Raw genomic sequence first — 21,877 nt, forward strand, 5'->3', positions numbered from 1 at the left:
AATGGGTATCAGGAGTGGCAGTGATACCCCCAAAACGCATTTTTGAATACTTTGTTGTTAGTCTTTCTATCTGTCAATACATACATACATACATATATATATTGTTGTTCAGTCGTTAAGTCGTGTCCGACTCTTTGTGACCCCATGGACCATAGCACACCAGGCCTTCCTGTCCTCCGCTCTCTCCCGGAGCGTGCTCAAGTTCATATTCATTGCATCAGTGATGCTATCGAGCCATCTCATCCTCTGATGTCCCCTTCTCCTTTTGCCTTCAATCTTTCCCAGCATCAGGGTCTTTTCCAGGGAGTTTTCTCTTTGCATTAAGTGGCCAAAATATTTGAGCTTCAGCTTCAGTATCTGTCCTTCCAATGAGCAGTCAGGGTGGATTTCCTTTAGGATTGACTGACTGGACCTCCTTGCAGTCCAGGGGACTTGTAAGAGTCTTCTCCAGAACCACAGTTCGAAAGCATCCATTCTTCGGCGCTCAGCCTTCCTTATAGTCCAGCTCTCACAGCCATACGTTACTACTGGGAAAACCATAGCTTTGATTATGCGGAACTTTGTCGGCAAGGTGATGTCTCTGCTTCTTACTATGCTGTCTAGATGTGCCATAGCTTTCCTCCCAAGGAGCAAGCGTCTTTTAATTTCATGGATACAGTCACTGTCTGTGGTGATCTTGGAGCCCAAGAAAATAAAATCTGTCACAGCTTCCATTTCTTCCCCTTCCATATGCCAGGAAGTGATGGGGCCAGATGCCATGATCTTCGTTTTTGTAATGTTGAGTTTCAAACCAGCTTTTGCACTCTCCACTGTCACCCTCAACAAGAGGCTCTTTAGATCCTCTTCGCTTTCTGCCATTAGGGTGGTATCATCTACATATCTGAGGTTGTTGAGAATTCTCCCGGCAATCTTAATTCTGACCTGTGATTCACCCATCCCGGCATTTCTCATGATGTACTCTGCATATAAATTAAATAAGCAGAGCAACAATATGCAGCCTTGTCGTACTCCTTTCCCAGTTTTGAACCAATCGGTTGTTCCATGTCTGGTTCTGACTGTTGCTTCTTGTCCCTCATACAGGTTTCTCAGGAGACAGGTAAGGTGGTCTGGTACTCCCACCTCTTTAAGAATCTGCCACAGTGTGTTGTGATCCACACAATCAAAGGCTTTAGCGTAGTCAATGAAGCAGAAATAGACGTTTTTCTGGAATTCTCTTGCTTTCTCCACGATCCAGCGAATGTTGGCGATTTGATCTCTCGTTCCTCTGCCTCTTTGAAACCCAGCTTGTACTTCCGGTAGTTCTCGGTTCACATGCTGCTGAAGCCTAGCTTGTAGGATTTTGAGCATCACCTTGCTGGCATGTGAAATGAGCGCAATTGTACGGTAGCTTGAACACTCTTTGGCATTGTCCTCCTTTGGAATTGGAATGTAAACTGACCTTTTCCAGTCTTGTGGCCACTGTTGAGTGTTCCAAATTACACATACATACATACATACTTATATTTGTGTGTGAGAGCGAGAGGGCATTAATTGAACACATGATATAGCTTTGACCAGTATTTTACCTATTTGAACACCTATTTGATTACTGCTTAAGTTTAACAGTTTGTTAAGATGCTTTTTTTTGCTCTTCATTTTAGGAAATCAAAATTGAAAGGCAGTGTAGATTAATCAGTGATATAGGATGAAACCCCTGCCTCAAAAGGTGGATCAGGAAGGGTAGCGGATCCCACATGCCTGCCTCTAGGAGTCCCAGTGCCGTCACTGCCCCATGCCTCTCAATGTGAGGCACAGAGTGGGCGGGTGCTCCGGTGAGCCCTTCTGGCCACTCTCCTTGTGACAGATTGTCTTAAGGGTTTTCTGAGATGGATTTCTGTAATTAGCTTGATTGTGCATCAGCAGGTAACATATCCCATGCCATTTTCCATAACAAAGTGCTACCATGGAAATTGTAAGTTTACAAAATTGCTGGTATTAACACAAATAGTTTTTAAATAGAGGACTCTGGAATCAGATGTGTGTTTGCATATTTTGCTTTAAAATCTTAAGCAGTGTCTATATGATTCACATTTGATATAGGAGCATTGATATAAGAGCATAGACTATACAAAATACAAACTGATTACAAACAAAATACATTTTAAAGCATTCTAAGTTTAGTTCTAGGAGCATTGGCTTTCATTGTAAAGATTAAAGTTTCTTACCCAATGACAGTTCAGAGCTTGCACCAAAAAGGAATGTAGAGAACTCAATGAGGTCTGGTGCCATTGTTGTCCTGAGGGCAGATGGTGCATCCTTCCTGTGCTAAGCGATTACTGGTTCTGTGGTTCCTATATTTTGCCTCTCATATTTTAATTCTTATTGGCACTGCTTATGTATGTTTCCCATGAAGTGGAATTTCTTTAACAATTAGTTATTATTTTCCCCAAAGTTCCCAGCTATGATTTTGGTGTGATATATTTGCTTCATATCTTGTCAGCTTTGCTGAGACTCATGTCCCTTCAAAACAGGATAACATCTGCTTCTCTTCTGCAGGTTTATTGTTCTGCTGTTTTAAATCTGAAGCATTTCTTAGTTTCAATATTTCATAGCATCTTTCATGCCTTTGCATCATACACAAAACATATTGACAAAACTCCACATACCCAGACATCTGTTTTTCCAAACTTCTTAACTGAACCACATTTTGTTTTTTTCCTGAATATACATAGGAAAATTATTCTAACTTGCTTTTCTCATGTTAGCAAGTAAGTGAGAAGTTACAGCGTGTCAGCATGAATGCTCTGTTAGGATGCCCCTGTTAGAATCAACTGATTCAGACTTAATACAGGAATATATTTTAATATTCCATTTGCTTCCCTGTAAAAGTCGTAGCTTGGGAGAGTCTTGCAATTTATGAGAGAAATGTGGAAGACAGATAATCTGTTTTGGATAAATATTTGCAAGGCAGGCTATTAAGAAGGGTGGTGCAGGAGTCTTGCAAGATGCCGAGGCTTCTGGAACAAGTATTTGTCACATCTTGCTGCAGCAGGAAAAGCAGCCATCGCCGCCTTCCGGAGCGGCTTCCGCCATCGCTGCCCCCCACTGCCTCTCCCTCTGAGGAGGGCGTCAGTGGGTGGCCGCTCTGTAGAACCACTCCGCCTGCTCCCCTGCTGCGGCAAAGGCTGCAGCTAGAGAGCGGCCGGGCAGCTCTCTACAGCACCCACCCAGCCCAAAGGCCTGGCTTTGAGGGGCCCTTCCTCAGAGCGAGGCTTTGGCAAGGAGGTGACCCTGGAGACTGCCTGTGCTGCTGCCACATAGGCAGCCTCCAGGGCCACTTCCCCACCAATGCCTCAGTCTGAAAAGGGCTCCTCATAGCAAGGTATTGAGGGGAAGGCAGCAGTGGGTAGGGCGGCTCACTCCCTCTCTGGCAGCAGCTCGTGGCAGTGGCCCACGCTCCCCTCCGCCCCTGGAAGTGGCATGTGGCGGCAGCTCACACTCCCCCCTCCCCACAGCAGTGGCAGCCCATGCTTACCCTTGGCACCCGCAGTGGCATGTCCTCCCGCCACGGGCACCTGGCCCTGGCCCTGATTTTTAGTTTTTAAGCTGCTTAAGAACACTGTGCGCTATGGCTAAGGACCTGAAGAGAGCACTCCGAGATCGGAGCACTGCACTCTCTCCCCGGACCTGCCAGGCAGGGCGGAAGTCCTGAGGACAAAAAAACTAGTAACTCCCTCCTGTTGGTAGCCATGGGAGGGAAACATTTAGACACGCTTTTGAGATTTATATTTCTAAAGCAGTTAGACACGAGCATGATCAGGAGCAGAGAGGCCATTCGCTCCATCCCATCGATGGTCCCTCCCTCCCTGCCCACTGGCAAGACCCCGGTAACTCATTCCCCCCCTTCCTGAGCTCGGAGTTCTGACATCATAGAGGGAACCATCACGGAACCCCCTGTGATGGCTGGTTAGAGCCAAGCAGGGGGCTCCGAAATAATAATAATAAAATCCCTCTGAGGTCAGAACTCTGGCTAAGACCTTGGTGGGGGATTTCTGATTTGTCCGATGGATGCTGTCTAGGGACCATGGGATTGTCACCTAGGTTCCATTGCATTCAGTGGAGGCTATTTAAGTGCATGCTTAATTCTCCCACTGAAATAAAGTGCTTGGCCCTGGTTGAATTCATTCAGTACATGCAAGTGTTTCATGTGAAGACTTCATTTTCTTTCCTGAAAACATTCCAATTAGGTCAAAATTAATGGAAGTGCTTTCCTGGAGTTTAGAACTGACTTGCTCTTAGGTTATTACTTTGAAAATAAGTAAAGACAAACATGTTTTTAATCTTTGTATTTTTCTCCTGACTGTAAATTAATTTATAAATTATACTCTTTAAAAATAAAAAGCGAATGTGGAAGTTCACAGTAGTGCCACATTTTTTCTTAAATGGTGGATTGCTGTAATTCCAGCATTTTGAACATATGGGTAAACTCTTCATTTGGCAAAGGGAAGTTGCTTCTACCCCCGACAGTTCACTTCTGGCTGGACTGGTTTGACCTTCGTTGATGGCATTTGTCTTTTGGCAGAGTCTCAGAAATTGTGTTCTGACTTTTAAAATAATAACACTGAACTCTGATAAATATGAACGAAATGCTTACAGTCCACAGAAGTAAGATTTCATTAGGTAGCTCTTTCCTACAATGAAATAATCTTTAACTGTGTAGTGGGTGGAATATGAGGTTGCTTTGTAGGAATAAGCAAAATGAGTGCTACAGTATTTTAAAAACATGTGCCATTAGTAGACTTATACCGTTGTGAGACTATTTCACATTTGGCGGTAAGGACTGCCTTGCTTGCTGGATCATACTAAGGATCTGTGTAGTCCAGTGTTCTGTTTCCAGCAGTAGCCAGCCTGTGGAAGCTCACAACCAAAGTAGTTGTTTATCATTTATCTTAACCATTTTCTCTGCTAATGGACACTGGTTTGGAAGGATATTTATTTTGGGATATCTGTTTTTGACCTGACTGGGCTATTAGTTCTCATCACTGAAGCAATTGTGGGGCGGGATCAACATGTAATTCTCCCTTACACCTTTTCTGTTCTTTTCTTTCTTTCTTTGATTTATACCCTGCCTTTCCGCCAAAAAATGGCACTCGAGGCATCTTACAAAAACAATTTAAAATAGAGTAAAACAATAAAACACATTAAAATACAATAAAAAATAACAGTTATAGGATAAAACAGCACCCAACCCACAGATTCCCTTACAGGCCAAAGACCTTCTTGAATAATGCGGTCTTTGCCTGCCATTGGAAGGACAGCAGAAATGGAGTGAACCCAGCCTCCCTTGGGAGGAAGTTCCACAGCATGGGAACGGCAACCCAAAAGGCCCTCTCCCCAGTCGCCACCAGATGTGCCTCCGATGGTGGCAGTCTCAAAAGGAGGGTCTCTCCAGAAGGTCTTAAGGACCGAGCAGGCTTGTATGGGAGGAGGTGGCCTTTCACGTAGCCTGGTCCCAAGCCATATAGGGCTTTATAGGTCATAACCAGGACTTTGAATTCTGCCCAGAAACAGACCGGTAGCCAGTGGAGCTGCTCTAACAAGGGAATTGTGTGCTCCCTGTTGACTGGCCCCGGTCAACAGTCTGGCCACAGCATTCTGGACCAGCTGAAGTTTCAGACCAGTTTTCAACGGCAGCTCCACATAAAGCGTGTTTCAGTAGTCCAAACGGGATGTAACTAAGGCATGTGTGACCTTGCCCAGACGAGATGTCTCCAGGAATGAGCGCAGTTGGCGCACTGGCCTCAGCTGTGCAAATGCAGTCCTGGCCACTGCCAAGACCTGGGTGTCCCGGTTCAGGGCTGAGTCCAAGAGTACACTCAAACTGCAAGCCTGAGTCTTCAGGGGGAGCGTAACCCCATCTGGCACAGGCTGAATCCCTATTCCCTGATCTGCCTTTCAACTGACCAGGAGCACCTCTGTCTTGTCTGGATTAAGCTTCAGTTTCTTTGCCCTCATCTGGTACATTACTGACTGAGTTTGAGATATTTACATTTCAGAACTGGAATTGCATGTATATGTGTACATATGTATGTGTGCATATATTTATATATCCGGCACTGGGGATACAGTATCATGTTGGGCTTGATTTAAAGCTGTATGTTGGCAAGGGGAGCGGGGCGGGGGTGCTGTGCGGCCGGGATATGCTGCCATCTGGTCTGGAAGTGCTGTTTTTTTACCCCCTTTTTTCTTTTTTCTTTTCCCTTTTTCTCCTTTGTTCTTTCCTTATGGGATTTCTGCCTGTTTTTAAAAAAATTATTAGTATTGGTATTATTATTATTTGCGGATAGGACCTGGCTGGTTGGTTGTTTTTTTCATTTCTTTTTCTTTTTCATTTTCACCTTCTTCTCTTAACATAAGGCTCATTAGTCAGGTCATTTGTCCGTCTTGTTATAATGACCATAAATACCGTCCTGGATATTTTTAATATGCATTGGTGATATTGTTTATACATGGGGTCTTTTGTGGAGATGAAACGCCATAGAAATATAAGGGAATGGGCAGTGGGTTGCCTTCAAATTTATATGGTGTATGGATTCTATATGTGTTTTTGTAAGGCTTTGCATATGCTGTAAATGGGGTGGCAAGAATGGGGTGGTGAGTGTAAATAAGTGTATTAGATATATAATTGCTTTTGTTGTATTTATCTCTTGGTTGTTTCTAGTCCATATATTATTATGTCCTTGAACATTATTACTTGGAGTGTTGGGGCCTGGGTACTGCCAACACAACACGTGCTTTCCAAACTTAAGAAGCTTAAAGTGGATGTTGCTTTGTTAGAGGAAACTCATCTTTTGGTGGAAGACAAGGACAGACTTCCCAAAGATTGAGTAGGAGATGTTTATGCTAGTAGCAACTCCAAGAAAACTAAAGGAGTGGTTATACTTATACATAAAAACGCAATATCTGTTACAAGCAAGAGGGATGCTTTCTTAGTTTAGTGGTTAAACTTACAAATATGGTAATTGCCATGGTGAATTTATATGGTCCTAATTTGGATTCTCCTATTATATTTCCTGACTGCATTAGTCACCTGCCTACTATTACTTATGATCATTTGGTAATCGATGGAGATTTTAACAAGATTCTGCACCCAATTTTGGATTGGATTAATCCTCCTTGCAAATTTCAGCCTGTTTATTGCTGACGGCTTATATGTCTGCGTTAGGTTTGGCATTTGTTGCAGCCTTCAGGGCAGATTGTACCTTTTTCATCTGTGCATCAAAATTGTTTTAGATTACTTCATTTGGGGGGTTGTTCTCCCCTAGTTCAATGTGTGACAACATGTGATTTTGACACAATTGCTATCTCAGACCATGCTGCGGTTCATTTAGGAATCAAACTGCCTAATTCTGTTAAATCTTTCCGCACTTGGCACATGACTGTTTTGCTGCTTAATGATAATTTTAAAACACAGATGTGATCTGAACTTAATGGATATATTGAGATTAAGAAGGGTTCAACCATGTCTTGTGCTATTGAATGGGAGGCTTCGAAGGCTTATATGAGGGCAAGGATTATTGCATTTGCTTCTCACAAGGAAAAACGTAAGGTTATACTGGAAGAGAACTTGGATAAAACCATGAAATCCTTATTAAGTCACTTTGCAGTTCAGCCCTCCCCAGACCTCTGTCAAAGACTACAACATGCTAAATGTGAACTGAATAAACTACATTGATGAAAAGCAGAATTTGTTTTTTGACTTGTCTGCATCAGAGGTATTGGGTAAGTGGAGAAAGGCTGGCAAGATTCTGATATTTCAGTTAAAATGATTTAAAAAATCAGAATTATATTCCATTGAAGAAAGTTGTAATGTATATACAACCCCGAAAGATATAAATTTAGAGTTTCAACAATTTTATTCTGAACTATATTGAAAGGACAGGGAGCCAATGAGCCTGGAAACAGACTAGAAGCCAGTACAGATAATGACCAGTTTAGCATTTCTAGAATGCTTTAACAACACTGTTTAAAGTGAGCAGAATTACTGAGCTAGACTTAGGACTCCCAAAGATCATTCCCCAAAATTCTACACACCTCTGAAATTACAGACAATGAAATATCCTCTTCAATAACAACCTAGTGACTATTTTTGTTGTTGTTTATTCGGTCAGTCGCTTCCAACTCTTCGTGACTTCATGGACCAGCCCACGCCAGAGCTTCCTGTCGGCTGTTGCCACCCCCAGCTCCCCCAAGGTCGAGTCCGTCACCTCCAGAATATCATCCATCCATCTTGTCCTTGGTCGTCCCCTCTTCCTTTTGCCTTCCACTTTCCCTAGCATCAGCATCTTCTCCAGGGTCTCCTGTCTTCTCATTATGTGGCCAAAGTACTTCAGTTTGGCCTTTAATATCCTTCCCTCAAGTGAGCAGTCTGGCTTTATTTCCTGGAGTATGGACTGGTTTGATCTTCTTGCAGCCCAAGGCACTCTCAGAATTTTCCTCCAGCACCACAGTTCGAAAGCATCCATCTTCCTTCGCTCAGCCTTCCTTATGGTCCAGCTCTCGCAGCCATAGGTTACCACAGGGAATACCATTGCTTGAACTATGTGGACCTTTGTTGACAGTGTGATGTCTCTGCTCTTAACTATTTTATCAAGATTTGTCATTGCTCTCCTCCCAAGAAGTAAATGTCTTCTGATTTCCTGGCTGCAGGCAGCGTCTGCAGTAATCTTTGCGCCTAGAAAGACAAAGTCTGTCACTGCCTCCACATTTTCTCCCTCTATTTCCCAAAGCGGGGTGGGGATCTCCCTACGAAGGACAGTTCTTCCAGGGGCAGGAAGTGGAAGGGCTATAGTTCAGGGGTAGAACACATGCTTTGCATGCAAAAGGTCCAGTGTTCAGTCCCCAGTATCTCCAGATAGGGGTGGAAAAGACTCCTGTTTGAAACCCAGGACAGCCACTACCAGTCAGTATGGACAATAATGAGCTAGATGTACCAAAGGCATGACTCAGTATATGGCAGCTTTCTGTGTTCCAAAGAATGAAGCAGGCTTGCACAAAATATATGATACCTTTTCCTTATCCATTAGGACAACTGCTTCTCACTCCATTTTGGAAAGAGCTTTCCTTAATTGGACCCAAGTGCTCCCCCACCCCGCTCCTTGGAGTATCCACAGTTCACCCTGTACAGAACTGCAGGGGTTGTAGTTTGAAGGAACCTATGTCATAAGACTGGATGTGGATCAGTAGTCCAAAGCCAGTCTGCCTGCCATATGTTTTAGGCAAGTCCCTGACATGAGTCTTGACCGAGAAAAACAAAGCACTGCCCTCAGCCACCCAAGAGGTGACAGTGAAACTAAAAACAGAAAAGCTCACCCTTTTATCCCCATTGGATCAACTCTTAACTACCATAATAACCAGTCTGCTATGCCATTGTGGACACCTAGCAAATTCTCAACCTTAAAGCCCCACTGAGGAGTCAAGCGGATTGGCAAGACCATGCCCAAAAGACAATCTCCGCCTGTCAGCAGGACACCTCCCTCCTCAGATGGGGGGTTCCTGTACCTGTTCCAACACTTTTGCGACTCTGTTATCAAGGACAGCTGGATGTTAAAGATACGCTTCACACAAAGGAACACTCTCCACCTCCCTGGTCAAGCATCAACAGGTCAGGAGGCTATCAATCATCTCTTGCCCATAGGAGCCACTGAGCTCATTCTGCTAAAAGAAGTGTGTTCTAGTGTTCACTTTATATTCACAGTACCTAAGAAAGGCAGAGGTGGGAGAACAAATCTAGATCAGAAATTTCTCAGTTGCTTCTTGAAGAGAAAGTATGTTCTGAATAGAAGCGTTCAAGAGGGTAGCAGAGGCGTTCCACCCAGGGGACCTCATGGGATCTATCTACTGACAAAGGCTCACCTGCATATTATGATCCTCAAACACATCAACGATTCCTGAAGTTTTCTAACAAGTGAAATCAATATTGCTGCATGGCCCGACCATACATGCTTTTATCCACCTCCAGGGCATTCACGAAAGTGATGGTGATTCTATTAGTACATCCTCGCATAAGGGAGCTTCAGCTTGGGCATCATGTTTGATAAGATTTCTGATTTAGTGAATATGATGGGGAGGGAAATGTACCCATGTCTGCACAGTTCCTCCTTAGTACAGCATTAGTTAGGGACTCCTCTGGATTCCTTTTCTTGCCTGTTTTTGCTACATTTTCGTGTGTGTGTATGTGTGTGTGTGTTTGGTTTGCTCTTGTTGAGGTATGGCATTTTATGTGAGTATTAGTTATCCTTTGTACCTGATAACTTTTTCTACTGCAGTCATGACCTGAAAATGTGATGGTTCTCCTTCACATTTGCTGGCCCTGCCTTCTGCCACCAAATAAATTTACCCTTTTCTGCCCACTCTCTTTGCTGCTGACCAGAAGGAAACCTCATGTGAAGTCCAACTTTCCATTCAGCCAGCCCATGATATATAGTGAATTTGTAGTTCCATGTAGCATATAACCCTGGATGTGGTGGTGCTCATAATGGCTCCACAAGCTTGTGACTCAAACTGTAATATTTGTAGACATATTGGCTTCCTGTAACTAGCTCTGAGAAAGCCGGAGCATGGGAAAAGGAATAAAATACATTTCGGATAGTTGTTTTTTTTAATTTAATATTTTTTCCTTGACAGTACTAAACATAACTAAATTTTCCATCTCACTCATAATATTGGCACGCTGATCAGAGGAGGCCTTTTTATTTAACTCACACAACAAATCAAACTATCAGTTTCTTTTCCTGATCTATAAGCCAACATGAAGCTATAGATTGAAGGATGAGATTTAAAACTTGGCAAAACTGTACCTTTGATTAGCCAGCAAAGCTATTGAAGACCATGCCAAGTTGGAAATTTAAGAGCTGCCACTGCGCCAAGTTTAGTCAGCCACCATCAGTTTGAATATTAAATCTTCATTTTCTCAGACCCTTTCTCGTCCTGCTAAAATGGAGACTAAGTGTATTGGATGAAGGAAGCATTGGATGACAAAAAGGATATAATTCAAACCATTGCTGTGGATTATCTATTCCGAATTGCAATATTATAATTTTCAGAATACTTGATTTAGTACTGAGTAGTCAAATATTGTAATGTCTGCTCTAGAGAATTGTAGTGTTGTGTGTTGACTCAGTAGGAATGAATTAAGAGGTTTGTCTATGATTAGCTGCTCTATTTCTGGGTGCAGAATTGAAGTTGCTGTGAAATTAGGATTACACGTGAGATGGGGGTAAACTTGCACACTAGAAATTGAGCCACACATTCTTTAAAAAGAAACACCAGTTGTCAGAGCCCTGTTTAGAAAAGGCATAAGGGACTTGACATTATTACTAAGTAAAATGGGTATCCCTTAGATGTACAGAATCTTGCTTGATGAGCAAGCAGTTGTTGTTTGGCTTCAAAACATATGGAAGGACAATACAGTTGAAGTCCCATGGTCATGTGCTTTGACATGTTAGAATTCCTTCCTTTCCCATATCAGATTTTGTGCTCCTCTGGTTTTATTTTACGGCACTCTATTTCCTGAGCCATAGCAGAAAATATCCAGGAACACTAGTTTATATCAAATTCCTAAAATACTGAACCACAATAATCATAGAGATGAAACTAAAGGAACAGTTTTTGAATGAATTGTCAATTTTGTCTTTAATAAGACAGTGACTAGAAACTATATTAAGCTTCAGTGAAAGCAGTAGCACATAAGACAGCATTGTTTATTGTGGACTGGATGGAATTATGGAATGAAGAAAAGAACTGAATTAAGAAAAGCTGAATTCAGTTTCTGGGATATTCATAGTGAGTAGGGATTGGAACCGAAGAAGAGGTATGTGTGTCAGTTCTGGTCTGCAAAACTTTTTCTAGTCCTCTGCTAGTGCCAGATCTGAAGAAGATGGGGTTTTAAACTTTTAAAACGCTTTCACACAACCAGGAGAGCTTGCCAAAGAGAAATGAAAGCTGGATTCTAAGGTATCTGATTGATGCTCCAAATCTCCAATTTGGTTTGTAACTAGGTGATGCAGGAAACCATTATGTGCCTGTTCATATTTTTAGGTGTATACCTGTGGTGAAATGAAGCAATAAGCAAGTTAACTTGTTTGTGTAGCTTGACTCAAAATCCTTTTAGTTACATATACATGATTTATATGATTATATACATCTTTAAAAATGATTATAAGAATAGTTTTAGAGGGGGGAAACACAAAAAAGCGAGAGAGGAGCTTGATGGGAAGAGGAGGTTGGAAATGTTTACATTCTGATTGGTGGTTTCCTTCCAAAAGAAGACATGTGACGATTACTGGCTGAAAAGGTGTTTCTCACTCTTTATTGGTAAGGAACAAGTTTTTCTTTCAGTTAAGGAGTAGGCTGTGGTGAAAGATGGGGACAGAAGAGCACCTGAAGTGAAGAGAGATTTCTCCATGGGAGTGTAAAATAACTTCTCTAGGTAGTAAGGTTAGGAATAATTAGAAATGGGATAAACAGTGGATTGCATTTATCTGCTGTTTAGTTTCATATACAATAGCTTGTTAATTTGGGAGTGTATGTCATGAAAAGATATTAGGACAGAAATATATTTTTGTTTTCTGTTGTTAACGCCTTAAAATGCCTCTAATTATTTTTTTAAGACTTGGTTATTTTTAATAATTTTTAGTTGTGTATGGAGATCTAGTTTGTGAAAACCCTAATGCCACCTCATGCTACCAAGCAGCTTTTTATAAAAGTAACCTTTAATATCTTAGTAAGTTGAGAAGGGCTATTATTAGCTACTTTGTAGCAGTCAGTGGCAAAGATGCATGCAATATCGTTTCTGATTTAAACTCATTGGTGGTAGCAAGGGAGTTTATAGGCAAAGTCAGCAGTCTTTCAAACTGGTGAGAGTTAAGATACCAGCAGAGAGGTATACAGGACCAGCTGGTTGCCACAACACCTAAGACGATGTAGGTGTTGTTAATCCAAAAATGTAATGACCAGGTGTTAGAGGCCTGTGTGCATCGTCAGGCGCTGCTTTGGAGCTCCCTCACCTTTCAGGGGTGTGTATAGAGAGAGGTTGCTGACAGAAAGGACAAGCTGAAAATCCTGCATCCAGCACTTTGGATCCTGGCCATGGTTTGGGAGCATGTATGTCATGCAGTTATACGTATTGGAGAGCTAGGGTTGGCTGCAGCCCCCCTGAAGTGTATACTCAAAGGCAGATTGGATTTTCTGCCTTGTAATGTGTGGGATGCCCTCACTTGTTTCTGAAAATTGTGAAATGAAAGAATATTGGCAATCATATCTTTAATGTGACATATGCCATTACTTGTTTCTACCAGCTATGGCAGTTGCACAGAATTTAAGGATAGGAAAGAGGTTTCTTTGTGATTGTCATGAAAGCTGGAGTTATTTTGTATGATATAAGGAAAGATGCGGTTAAAAGGTTCTCTGTTACCTTTGGTCCCAGGCCATGGTCTGAAGGCACGTGATGGAGCAACCTTGCTGAAGGTGGGTCTGGTCCATGCCTGGATTGGAGAATACTAAGGCACCCTTGAAATTTTCTTTATTGAGAAGTGGGATTCAAATGTTTTAATAATTTATAATGCAAATAAAAATAACATTGGTGAATCAGATCAGCTGCTAAATGTCACGGGAGTTTCCGTCTTTCAATTTTTATTTTTACTGGTATATGTCTTAGAATTTCAGTAAAAGTCCTCCTGACTTACAGTAGCCATGTCTTCCCTAAGAATGTTAATATTTGTAAAACCAAGTTAAGTTCTATCCCCAAATTATGTGCTACAAGTTCCATTGTATAGGTATGAGAAGCAAGTACACCCAAGGCTTAGCGGCTTAGCTAAATCAATAACAAAATTGCAAAACTGCTAACACTTTTCACTCATTGTACAACATTAGCAAAAACAAGTACATAGAAAATGATGATGACTTGTTAAAAAAAATCTGTTCCAGTCTTTTTGCATATATGCAACATCTTGCTTAATGCTTCCTACCAACAATATTTGGTATTTCCAAAATACAAATCTATTTTAAGAGATTTGGAATACCTTACTTGCTTGTCCATGCATGCCAAGGTTCTGTTTTGGATAAAGTAGGGCCTCTTTTAGCATAATTGTAATTGCAAACAGTTCAGTCCACAATTTATTTAAACATTGGTTTTGTGCATGTTGTTATGTCTGTCACGTGAGTAGTAAGAAACCTTTTAGAAAGAAATAATGTAAATAACAATACGGTATTAGAAGTAATAAAGATTAGATGGTGCCACCGTGAGACAGATGAGAGAAACTGGTGAAACTATCAATTAGTTGAAGGAAATGGGTGGATGTAATATAAATTTGGCTTCTCTTGCAATTGGCTTTTCATTGGCTGGATTCCCCCATCCCAAATATGAATGTTTCAGTTTAGCTCACCTGAGCCATAAGTGGTTCTGTTTTGGTATTGTTTTGGTGTGACCGTTTTTTGCTTTTAAGTTTTCTCAGTTCTGATCTCTTCGAGTTGGAGTGTGAACTATTTTGGGGGCATTGCTTCTATATTTTCAAATAACTCATAATTTCCATCTGTTTTTACTTGACTTGTGGTTGTGAAGATCATGCTTGGCCCATGGGATCTAACAGTGTGTGCTGAGAGGATGTGGAATTTTGTCAGCCAGTGAAATATGTCTGGCTCCCCACCCCCCTGCCCATGGCTCTCATATGCCTTTCATCTTGTGTGGTCCCTCTAAACTGGATATGTTTAACGGCGCTGCTCACCTTCCCTATCTGTTACTCATCTTTTAAATATAAGCTTCTCATAAGGAACATGAGAACCAAACCAGTAATTCTGGTTACAGAAATATAAAACTGAAATTAGACTATTATTAACATTTGTCTTAGAAATTATGTATCTAGTCTGTGGGATATCAGGTTCCATTTGCATGCACATGTTGCTTAATACAAAATGTATTTAAAAAAATCACTTAGAGTAACATGCTGACTGTCTTCTCCATTTATGCCTTCTTCCTTGATGCCAGTCCGCTGTATTCTTTGTTTCAGGCTTTACTGCAGTCTGTAGTTCAGCAGCGTGAAGAAGCCATTGAAAAACAGTATGTATCTGCGGTTGAAAAGCAGGCTCATAAGTGTGAAGAAATGCTCGTTGCTCAGGTAATGTCTGTGTTTCTTCACACAGGCTCATATAAATACATGTACATGTATTGCTAGGATTCAAACAGCCACTTAGATAGTCAGAATAACATGTTTGTGTCTGGTGATATTCTGACACTTCAACAAAGAAGCAACAGCAAACCTTATCTTATCACGATCAGCTTTTGAAACTTCCCTCAGTTTGAAATGTTGCTTCCTATGTAGCATGAGGAGCTGCTATTTGAGAGAAACAGATGCAAAGCTACCTTTGGAAATGGTTGCGTGGCTCCTACTTTCTGTTTCTTAAAAAAGCAGTAACAACAACAACAACAATTATAGTATACACCATCTTTATTGTTACACCTGAAGACATTATGGCTGTGTTCAGATGTAACAATAAACTATGGTATTAATGTATTCAACTTATTTCATTTAAAAATGTGATTCCTGCCCTTCTGTTTAAAGTTGGACGTGCTATTGTGGACGTGGGAAGTAACGTCACAATATGAATCGAGCATGTTTCAAAGTTCAGCAATGGGAGCCTCCAAAGACCCTCAGATGGATTGTTTTCAAACATGAGGACATCTTAGTTCAGTGGTCATCATTATCTTTCAAGCAGGAGCCACTTTGTTTCTAAGTACTGCTGCCTTAGCTGCTTGGGGGTTTGTCCAGGCCATGGCAGGGGGTTCTTCTCTTCCCCCTAGTCAAGCGGCAGCACTGACTCCGCAGGAGCCCTTTTCAGGCCTCTCTTCCCCCTCCCCTCCAATGTTGTCCAAGCAAGACCTCCTCGGTCAGTCACCAGGAATTCCGACAGGCTCCCTTGGACTGGGATGGCCCTTTTTCTTGTCTCTGAGAGAGTGTTCTGTTCTAGTCAGTGCTGCAAAATCTCCTAGTGCAGGCACAGATGGCTCTCTTCCCCGCACATTGGATTTCCCCTCGTGCGCAGTAGACCGCCGCACCTAGCCAGTCATGCTGATCTTGCCTCTTGGGCTCCTCCGGTATAGCAGCTAATTGGCTGATGGTTCCGGCATGCTGTTCTCCCCCTGCCCCCTTACAGCTGAGGAGCTAGGTCTCCTGGCTCTCGTCCCCAAAGCTTCCTTCAGCAGCCCAGATCACAGCAACAAGCCCACTGCTGAACCTAACAGCATGACAAAAAGAGAGAACCCATGCTGAGAGTGAGCAGTTACTGCAATAAGAGACAGCAAGGGGCAGGGGTGGGGGAGAGAGAGAGGTGGAGAGGTGGCTTCCAATCACGCTTGAGATGACTGGTGGCCACCAGTAGCCCTTGGGCCTTGCAGTGGAGAACACTGTCTTAACTCATGGCTGGTTTCAGAGAACTCACCGTTGGGCGAATTTGTAGTTGATAGTGCTGGGCTTCTTTAGGTTCAATATCAAGAACTGCCCCCCATCCCAACTCCCCCAGCTTCACATTTGTGTTATCTCGGCAAAGATTGGTCTGGGAAGGTGCGCTTGCCAAGATACAGATCCACGTTTGGTTCACAAGCAATAACATTCTGTTTACCGGAGGCAAGCTTGGAAATATTTCCAGCAGGACCAATACCTCCAAATTCCTATGTTCCTATTCTATAGGCTCTCAAGCTGGTTTTTTTCTGACCTAAGGTCATATGCTGGTAATGTTAATCTGTATTTTTGTCAAGCAGCAAGCCAGCTTTAGAATGTTCCAATATTACATGGCACGCTGATATTAAATGCAGATGCCTACATCATGAGCAGTACCAGAAGCCCTAGTCAATTTAGCCAGCTAATAAGTACAGGCCTGTGGCATTTCCTAACATGCTAGAGAGAATAGATCAGAAGCAGATAGAATAGATCAGATGAGCAGCACTGAATAGCAATCTAGTCCATCCCCCTGCCCAAAAGAGTACCTGTCATTTCTGTGTTGCCTCTAATGTGCAAAGGACTGTACATTTCCTGGCTCAGTTATCCTAACAGGAGACTGACAACCAATCTGAAGTATTAAGGAAAGCCAGTTATGATTTTACTCTGTAGACATAAGTTGCTTAATTCCCAGGCTCTGCCCTAAACAAAACTTAATTTGAAAATTATAGTTGGAATGCTGGGGGCCCAGTCACTGGCCAGAAAGGAAGAAAAGCTATTGGGAGCGTGCCACTCTTCCTCCCTCCCTAGTAGAACACCATCAGGAGGCAGAACATTTTCTGCTCTTTTTCCCTGTTATAATGTGGAAGTGGTAAATAGTTGCATGAACCAATATGATATAAATCATTCATAATATATTATGAATGAATATAATCTTTATCACCCTGATTTTAGAAGTGAGCATTGAAGCTGTCATTTTAATTCGCATCTTTATTTCTCATTTGTTTTAGCTCATTCCATCCAAATAAGGGTACATAGCTATTATAAAATAATGAACTAGATTATTCAGGACAATTATATTCAACATTTAATTTAAAATATATTTATCATCCCGGATTGATGGGGTGGAATTCTTGAACAAGAGTCTGGATGGGATGGATGAGGGAGAACAAACTGAAGCTTAATTCAGGAAAGACGCAGGTTTTGCCCTTTGGGAAGCTGGCAGGTCTGGGTAGTGGTGTGAAACTGCTTTTGGACGGGATTGCAATCCCTTTAAAGGCCAGCGAGTGTGCATCTTGGGCGTACTCCTGGATCTGTTGTCTGGTGAGTCACAGTTAGCGCCTGTGCCCAAGAGTGCTTTTTACACCAGTTCCAACCCTATCCGGGGTAGCTGGAACTTGCTTTAGCTATCTATGTACTGATTACCTCCAAACTTGACTGCTGCAATGTGCTTTGCATGGGACTGCCTTTGAAGATCGTTGGGAAGCTGCAGCTGGTACAAAATAAGGCCACCCGTATGCTGCTGGGCATCAGGAAGGCTGAAAACATGATCGCAATTTTGTGCCAGCTGTGCGGGCTGCCAGTAAGCTTTTGGTCCCAATCCAAAATGCTGTCATTAATTTTTAATGTCCTAAATTGCTTGGCACCATGTTATTTGAACAATTATATTTAAAATGTAATTTAAAATATATTTATAATCCTGGATGTATAATCCTGGATTCACCCATACAGTGAATACCTTCCCCTATGTTAAGGTCTGCCGCAGGGGTCCTCCTTGAGTGCCCACTGTTAAGATCAGCCCCTTCTGTCCATGTGTTGAGGCAAGCCTTGAAAATGTTCTTCATTAATGCTATCTTCAACTGAGGTTGCAGTTAGTTTTGTATTTCAGAACAGTTTTTCAGTGTGCTCTGTATGTTTGATAATGTTGCTCTGGTTTTTGTACACTGTTTTGCCAGTAGCACCCTCCTGCTTTTTTCCTGCAACCCAGCTGATCTGCCCACTTCCAGGCCCTGCCCTATCCCCCAGCAGGAAAAAGTTCTTATCTCTGATCAGCAACCGATTGGAGATAAGAGCCTTTCCTTGTCGAGCACTGAAAGAAAATTCACTCCTGACGTATACATACATACATACATATCCTATTTCTTGTTTTCTTAAAGGAGATTGTTGGTTTTTCTTGCAAAAACCAACAGCCAGGTATTTCTTGTAAAATATGCCAATATTTTTTGATATTTGCCTGTAAGTTGTTGGTAACATTATTGAATATTAAGCTATGGTTCAAAAAGCCAGATGGTACCTTGTTTTTTAAGAAGAGAGCTTCGGCTATTGGGCGGTATAGAAATGAAATGAATAAATAAATAAATAAATAAATAAGATCATCCCATTGTACCAGCGTTACTTTCTCCAAGCTGTTAGAGTGAATTTAGTGAGAATGAATAGACACATCTGTACATTCTACCAGGAGCTGCAGTGCCTAGGGGTCATCATCCCTGTGGGCGCTGTGTAAGTGGGCAATGACAGAGTTTGAGAATCCTTCCAATCATAAACAATATTCCTTGGGACACTTCACCACATGTAACACCAGTAATGTGGTATATATCATCTAGTGTCCACATATTCTGTGTTGGAAAAACATCAAGAATCCTCGAGAAAAGAATAGGGGGACTTCTCTGAAATATCAAAAACAAGAAATTGGGTGTCCAAGTGTGATTTTATGGTTGTGGGGGATCACACTTGGGTGTGAGATTCCGGGCAGTGGAAACACTTAATAGAGAAAATGATAAGATCCTATTTAGGAAAGAAATGGAGTGGATCAAAAGTAAAACCTTTGGCCCCACTAAGGGGGTGTAGCTCTCTGAGGAGTATGATGGAGGCCTAAAGTACTGGCTCTGCAACCCCCAGGTTCTTTTTATCCTATGGTAACAATATTATCTATATTTCCTCCCCCTAAATGATATTCCCAACAAGAGTATGCTGCAGAATGTCCTGCCAACGAGAAAAAATGCAAAAACTTGTCTCTTTCACTGACGGTACAACTAACAGCTCAGAGTACTCCAGCAAAGAGGAAAGAGCTGTCATGGTGAAGGGAGGCTCAAAGACAACAAAAGTCGGGAAATTGACACATGTCCCGTCAAAGGAAATTGCAACTGACATTTTCTCATTAAGGCAGCTACTTGGGGAAGACCTAGCTGAAGACTGGATGGTGAATCTAACAACAGGACTCTCTGCGCTGCAAGAACAGTTAAGTGTAGCGTCAACAGAGCTCATGGAGATCTCAAAAACTGCAAATGCGGCCATGAACCTAAGCCTAGATGATGAACCAAAAATACGGAAGCTAGCTAAGCTGTCCTGGTTTCATGGTCCGCCAGAATTTGAAGAAGGGGAGACATGAGGGCAAAATAGCTTAAACCTTTTACAGAAAAGAAATGCAGGGCACTGGAATAGTATACCACTGGGGATTCCGCTTAAACTGATGATATGACACAAGGAGAAACTACTCACAGTCTCCACACAAATGCAAGCAGTGGAATTATTGGAGCTCCTGAGTTTGGAAATGCTCCAGGTCCTATCAGAAGGAGAAGACATACTGTCCCCAGATGAAATGGGAATGAGTTGGAAAACGAAGGCAAAAAGAGGAGAAACCGATGTCAGAGATCAAAGACAGCAAGAAAAAAAAGCACTTCAAAGTATGTTGCAAAGCAGTGATGAACGCTCTACTATCCTACCAACCTAAGATGAAATCTTGAAGGTGCAGTCAGAGCTCTGCTTGGATTTTACAACATGCAGCTCAAGGAAAATTAGACCATAGCTTCTGCAGTGCTGTATCCCACTGCAAGTCTGAGCAACAACAACACACAAAAGAAGGGGGATAGCACTGTATCATTGCCTAATGTTAAGCATTCCGTATGTTATATTTCAGAGAAGAAAAAATACGAGCCTGGGGGAAAGGGATCAGATTAGGTCTCCAGAGTTCCACAGAGGGCAGCTGTTGAACCTGGGGTATCAGGAGTCTGCTCTTAAGACCCTTCTGTCTTCCAGATGAAGTTCCACTAATAGGGCCTATAGTACCACTTGGAAGGCTTTTTTGGCTTGATGTCAGAAGAGTGATAGGTCTTGGGCCCCTGGAGGGATACATGAGGTGTTGGGTTTTCTCCAGGCAGGGCTGGATAAGGGTCTGAGTATGAGTACAATTAGGAGGCAAGTGGCTGGGCTTAGCAGCGTGCTGGGATGTGAAGGGAGTCCTCCCACTTCATCTCACCCACATCGCAAAAGGTTCTTAAAAGGAGTGGCTCTTCTTAATCCCCCAGTTGTATATCGCTTTCCTACCTGGAATGTGAACTGGGTTCTTGCAGCACTGATGGGTAGTCCTTTCAAAACCATGGCCACATGTTCTTTTAAGTTGCTCACACTTGCCTTTTTGGTGGCTATAACTTCAGCAAGGAGGGTTTTGGAGTTAGGAGCCCTCTCTGTTGATCCACAGTTGCATATTTTTTATGATGATAAGGTGGTACTTCGTACCGAGCCTTCCTTCATCCCGAAGGTTAACTCTGCTTTTCATAGATCCTAGGGAATTTCTCTTCCATCTTTCTGTCCTAAGCTGGTATGTCCAAAGGAACAGAGCTGGCATAAATTACATGTGAGAAGGGCATTGAGGTTCTACTTAGATGAGCAGGGGGTTGGACTTGATGGTCTTGTAGGCCCCTTCCAACCCTACTATTCTATGATTCTATGAGGACCGCTGCCCAGAGGGTTTCTGGCTGTTTGTTTGTTTCCTTTGAATCCAAGACATTGGTGGCTAAGTCTTCCATTTCTAGATGGTTGAAAGAAAGCATTGTGCTGACCTATCAAACTTTAGAGAAGGACCCACCTGGGGGGATCACTGCTCATTCCCTGAGGGGGGCATGAGTGTTTGCCGCTTTTAAGGGAGATTTCCCTATCCTGGACATACGTAAGGCAGCCATGTGGGCATCAGTTCATACATTTGTTAAGCATCACAAAATTGATACTGCTTCTTCAGCTGACACTGCTTTGGGGCACAAAGTGTTGCAATACGCTGGTCCCTTCCCTGCCCGGTTGATGTACTGCTTTGTTACATACCAAATTGAAAGAATGCCCTCCATGGAGCTCTGGAGAAAACAGAAATTTTCTTACTGTGAATTTTGGTTCTCAGAGCTCCACAGAGGGCATTCCTCCTTCACTGTAAGAAATTTTCTGTTTTTTCAGTGTATATAATATGAGCAGTAGAGGAGCCCCTAAGAATCCTACCAAAACAGGAGGGGGGTGGATCGCCTCTCTTATACGCCATACGTTCCATAGCGCCTTGTTGTATGGCTCTGGTTTCATATTTGTTTTGTGTTATATATGTTTCCAAACAGATGGTTCCACAGCAGATGGCGTAACCCCTTATATTT

At 42.3% G+C, this 21,877-nt stretch overlaps 1 protein-coding gene across 2 annotated transcripts in view; it reads left to right on the plus strand.

The window, feature by feature from the left end:
* Positions 1 to 21,877, plus strand: part of CCDC91 (coiled-coil domain containing 91) — a 201,864-nt gene that overhangs the window by 87,519 nt on the left and 92,468 nt on the right. Inside the window, exon 8 of one of the 2 annotated variants that reach the window (XM_084811385.1) lies at positions 15,045 to 15,152. The exons of the other annotated variant lie outside the window; for it this stretch is intronic. Within the exon in view, the coding sequence (XP_084667511.1) occupies positions 15,045 to 15,152 (108 nt within the window). The remainder of the gene's footprint in view (positions 1 to 15,044; positions 15,153 to 21,877) is intronic. 2 annotated transcript variants of the gene reach the window in all.

This window comes from Heloderma suspectum, chromosome 7, assembly GCF_057233095.1.
Source record: "Heloderma suspectum isolate Gila_16-S chromosome 7, 16-S_ref, whole genome shotgun sequence".
Lineage (NCBI taxonomy): Eukaryota > Metazoa > Chordata > Lepidosauria > Squamata > Helodermatidae > Heloderma > Heloderma suspectum.